The 5000-nt window shown below is 52.7% G+C and overlaps 1 protein-coding gene across 1 annotated transcript in view; it reads right to left on the minus strand.

Moving 5' to 3' along the window:
- Nucleotides 1–5000, minus strand: part of LOC308161518 (amyloid-beta A4 protein-like) — a gene marked incomplete at its 3' end in the record, with an annotated part of 19962 nt that overhangs the window by 9667 nt on the left and 5295 nt on the right. The window contains 8 exon segments of the mRNA XM_080535539.1: nucleotides 332–499; nucleotides 957–1219; nucleotides 1399–1589; nucleotides 3111–3122; nucleotides 3124–3224; nucleotides 3704–3827; nucleotides 3829–3834; nucleotides 4673–4840. Coding sequence (XP_080391665.1) covers nucleotides 332–499; nucleotides 957–1219; nucleotides 1399–1589; nucleotides 3111–3122; nucleotides 3124–3224; nucleotides 3704–3827; nucleotides 3829–3834; nucleotides 4673–4840 — 1033 coding nt within the window.

Raw genomic sequence — 5000 nt, forward strand, 5'->3', positions numbered from 1 at the left:
CGTTTATCCCTGTGCTTCATTGACTAAGCGTGTTGCCAACATTTGAAGCTGCCCTCTCTTTCATAGCTTCTTTCATAGCTAGTGTGTCGGGCGCCATTCAGTAACATCAGCTGTGCTGCAGGGAGCTAAGAGCCATCAGACACGCAGGCAGAGGGAGAGAGAGAGAGAGAGAGCCCAGAGAGGGAGACAACAGGAGACAGCGCCCCCGCCCCAGCCCGAGGGAGGACACAGGGGGCAGATTGGGGGGGCAGGAGGCAGTGATGGAGGCAGGAGGCAGGAGGCCCTGTCCTGAGACTTACACACAGACAGGCAGTACTGTCCTGAGACTTACACACAGTGCCGCAGACAGACAGGCAGTACGCCTCCGAGTTAAAGTTATTCCGGTTGCCCCCGCAGCCCCCGAACAGGAAGGGGGCGCAGGTGCCCTTCTCTGGCACAAAGTACCAGCGCTCCAGCATGGCATGGCACGGGCCCGACACGGCGCGCTTCCAACACACGTCTGAGAGAGACACACACACACACACGTGAACATACATACATACAAACATACACACACACATGGCCATACACAAACACGTACACGTACATATACGTACACGTACACACACACACATGAACACGCGCACACACACACACACACACACACACACACACACACACACACACTCTTGGATGTACTTCAGCATCATTTTAAAAACCTAACACCTAATTCTTGGACCGAATAACTGAAATGTAAGACCTTTTTAGGCCTTATAAATCGGATTGGTGGATTTTAGACTTTAAGGCTTTTTAAGACCAGCGCGGGAACCCTGATTTACACATCATTTGAGAAGAGACCCGTCTTCTCCTCCACATCAGGCTCAGAGGACAGCAGCACCAGGAGTCCTCCCCTCGGCGGAGAAAAGACAAACAAATAACGCGAAACAACGCAAACGAAGACGCTAGAATGCTCTTACCTCTGACGACCTCCTCCACTGACTCGGTGGTGGTCGTGGTGGTGGTTGTCATGGCGATGTTAGAGGTACGTTCCCCGCTGTCCCGTTCGTCTGTCGCGTCTTCATCGTCATCGTCGTCATCGTCATCTTCGTCGTTATCGTCATCGTCATCATCGTCATCATCGCCATCGCCGTCCTGGTCCCTGTCGAAAGTCTCCTCCTCTTCGTCCTCATCTTCATCATCCTCAGTGGTGGCAGGCTCAGCGTCCGCCTGGCGAGGCATGCTATAGGAAGAGAAAGGGTGTGTTAGCGTGTGTGTGTGTGTGTGTATGTGTGAGCGTGTGTGTGTGTGTGTGTGTGTGTGTGTGTGTGTGTGTAAGTGTGTGTGTAAGTGTGTAAGTGTGAGTGTGTGTGTGTGTGTGTGTGTGCGTGTGTGTGTGTGTGCGTGGGCCTATTCGCATACCTGTTGTCAGTGTATTCCGTCTCAGTTCCGCCCCACCACACGTCTGACTCCTCCCCCTCCAGCTCCACGCTGTCCGACTCCCGCTGCGTCTCCGCCGGGCAGCACACAAACTCCACCCCTCGGAAACGGTCGATGCCGCACGGCAACAGCATCCCGTAGTCATGGAGATTCATGGTACGGTCCCCACAGGACTAATCATCATAAAAAAAAAAAATAGGCTTTATTAAAATAGTTTGACTCCTCCTGTGGGTGGCATTAATGTGAAACACTCAAGAGCTGATATGCGAGAAAGTAGTAACAATGAATCATATCATAGCAGAGTACGAATAACTATTAATTAACTCATTCAATCAGGATGACAGCGTTAATGGGATAGAGAGTAGAACAAGCCAACACAGCTGGCAGGATGATTTGAGACTCAGCAGCAACTGCAGGGAAGGATGGAGATAAGGAGTGCTGAGTCACTACCGCAAGAGACTGCCAGAGAATACCAGACAGAGAGAAGAGAAGGAGAGGATATTAGATAGAGAGAAGGAGAGAGGACTAGATAAATAGACAGATAGGGAGGAGACGAGACTGAGAGAGGAGAGAGGGGGAGGAGAGAATATTAGATAGATAGAGAGAGGAGGAGAGAATACTAGATAAAGAGGAGAGGGGAGGAGAGGATATTAGATAGAGAGAGAGAGGAGGAGAGAATACTAGATAAAGAGGAGAGAGGAGGAGAGAATACTAGATAAAGAGGAGAGAGGAGGAGAGAATACTAGATAAAGAGGAGAGAGGAGGAGAGAATATTAGATAGAGAGAGAGAGGAGGAGAGAATACTAGATAAAGAGGAGAGAGGAGGAGAGGATATTATATAGAGAGAGAGAGGAGAGAGGAGGAGAGAATACTAGATAAAGAGGAGAGAGGAGGAGAGGATATTGGATAGAGAGAGAGAGGAGAGAGAAGAGGAGGATGCTATAATGATAGGGTGGGCAGACAAGTAGGTGGGGGATAGCAAAGAATAATGCTCGGCAGAACGGTGTTAGAATAAGAGTGAGTCATCAAAACATGACCGCAAGGTGTGTATTTGGTAGGCTGAGACTGCTATATTGACATAGGAGTGTGTGCGTGCGTGTACGTGTGTGTGTGTGTGTGTGTAGAATAATCACCATTCTGTGCAGAAAGCAGTGTGTACGTTGATGAACGTTGCACAGATGGACCTCTACCCTCCTCTACGTAGATATCGCGTGTTTGACACCATTCCTCATTCCGTTCCGTGCATTACGAATGAGTCCGACCTTACGATTTCTATTTACGTTTACATCTTTGGCATTTAGCAGCCGCCTTTTGTCCTAGTAAGTAGGTGAATCATCTATCCATTAGACATCGCAAGAAAAAGTAATCTCTGCTCGGGCCAAAGGCCAGTGGCAGTCACAATGATAGAAGAAGAAGGAAGAATTCATTATTTATTTATTTTCGTCCTCCACAGGCCTGCCCTGATGTGCGTACAATATTGTGTATGTAGAATGAAAGTAGCGTGTGTGTGTGTGTGTGTGTGTGTGTGTGTGTGTGGGTATGTAGAATGAAAGTAGCGTGTGTGTGTGTGTGTGTGTGTGTGTGTGTGTGTGTGTGCAGATGAACTGTATGCATGTGTGTGTGTGTGTGTGTGTAGATGAACTGTATGTGTGTGTGCGTGTGTGTGTGTGTGTGTGTGTGTGTGTGTGTGTTACCTCCTTAGCCACGGGTGTGCCAGTGCAGGTGGCTCTCACACATGTCCATGCGCTCCTGGTGCAGGAACTTACACTTGTCGGGAACCAGCAGGGCGTCACTCACAAACTCTCCCACTGCAACGCACACACACACACACACACACACACACACACACACACACACGCACACACACACACACGCACACACACACACACACACACACACACACACACACACACACACACACGCACGCACACACACACGCACACGCACACACACACGCGCGCGCACACACACACACACACACGCACGCACACACACGCACACACGCACGCACAGAGACAGTTAATCTCCACAGAGCTAATGAGTCACATGACCACATTCATACTGTATGACCAGCACGCACACATCCCAAACTTGGGGGTTATTCCATCAACATCGCTAAAGGAAAAATCCAGGCGTGACTTATCAAAACCAGCCGAGATTTTCCTTTAGTGACATTGACGGAATACCCCCCAGGGGGGGCATTGCACAACGACACACGCAACGACACCACAACACACAAACACACAAACACACACACACACACACACACACACACACACAAGCTTACCCAGGCAGCGGTAGGGCACCACGATGTGTGTGTGACTGCGGCACTGCTTGCGTCCCTTCTTGCACCAGTTCTGGATGCTGACGGGCTGGTTGGCCTCCACCACGTTGGTGATCTGCAGCTCAGGGGTACACCTGGGGGACAGCGGCGATACGTCATCACGGCCCAGGGTGGAACCAGGGGTTCACTCTATTGGACTTGGGTCTTCACTCCATTTACCTCTATTCTCCCTCTGCCTTTATTCTATGTCTCAACTGTCTCTCCTCTGCCTTTCGTCCCATTCCCCTTCTACTCTTTACTCTTCTTCTCTTCCATCTCTTCTGCCTTCCTCCTCCTCCTTTCCTCTCCCTCGAATCCTCCCTTGCCTCATTCTGCTGTTCTCCCTATCCTCCCCCTTTCCTACCACTCCTCACTCTCTTCCCTCTCACCTATTTCTTCGACTGTCCCGCCCTACCCTTCCCTCTCCTCCTCTCCTCCCTCATTCCCTCTCCCCCCCTCCCCTCTCCCTCTCCCCTACCTTCCACTTACACTGACCCCCCCGCCCCCCCTCCTACCTTCCATCCACTCTCCCCCCCTCCCCCCCGCCCCTCTTCCCCCTCTCCCCCCCCGTCTCCCCTCTCTCCTACCTTCCCATCCACTCTCCCCCCCCTTTCCCCCTCTCCCCCCCCCTCTCTCCTACCCTCCCCTCCCCCCCTACCTTCCCATCTACTCTCCCCTCCCCTCTCCCCCTCTCTCCTACCTTCCATCCACTCTCCCCTCCCCTCCCTCTCTCTCCTACCTTCCCATCTCTCCTACCTTCCCCTCCCCTCCCCTCTCTCCTACCTTCCCCTCCCCTCCCCTGTCTCCTACCTTCCCCTCCCCTCCCCTCTCTCCTACCTTCCCATCCACTCTCCCCTCCCCTCTCTCCTACCTTCCCATCCACTCTCCCCTCCCCCTCCCTCCTACCTTCCCCTCCCCTCCCCTCTCCCCTACCTCCTGGCAGTACTGCAGGATGCCCTCCTTGGTGCCGATGCAGCTCTTGGTGGCCGAGGCGTCCGACTCCCACTTGCCCGTCTGGACGTTGACGTGCATGTTGAGCTTCCCGCAGAACATGGCCACCTGGGGCTCCGCGAGCAGACCCACAGACTCATCAGACGGCACCTGGAGAGAGAGAGAGAGGAGACATGTTCTGTGTAAATGCTCTGTCTGTCTGTGTCTGCATGACTACAGGGAGAGAGAGGGAGGGAGGGAGGGAGGGAGGGAGGGAGAGGGGAGGGAGAGGGAGGAGGGAGGGAGGGAGGGAGGGGGGGGAGGAGGGAGA

This window comes from Nansenia antarctica (genome assembly GCF_963989245.1).
Source record: "Nansenia antarctica genome assembly, chromosome: 7".
Lineage (NCBI taxonomy): Eukaryota > Metazoa > Chordata > Actinopteri > Argentiniformes > Microstomatidae > Nansenia > Nansenia antarctica.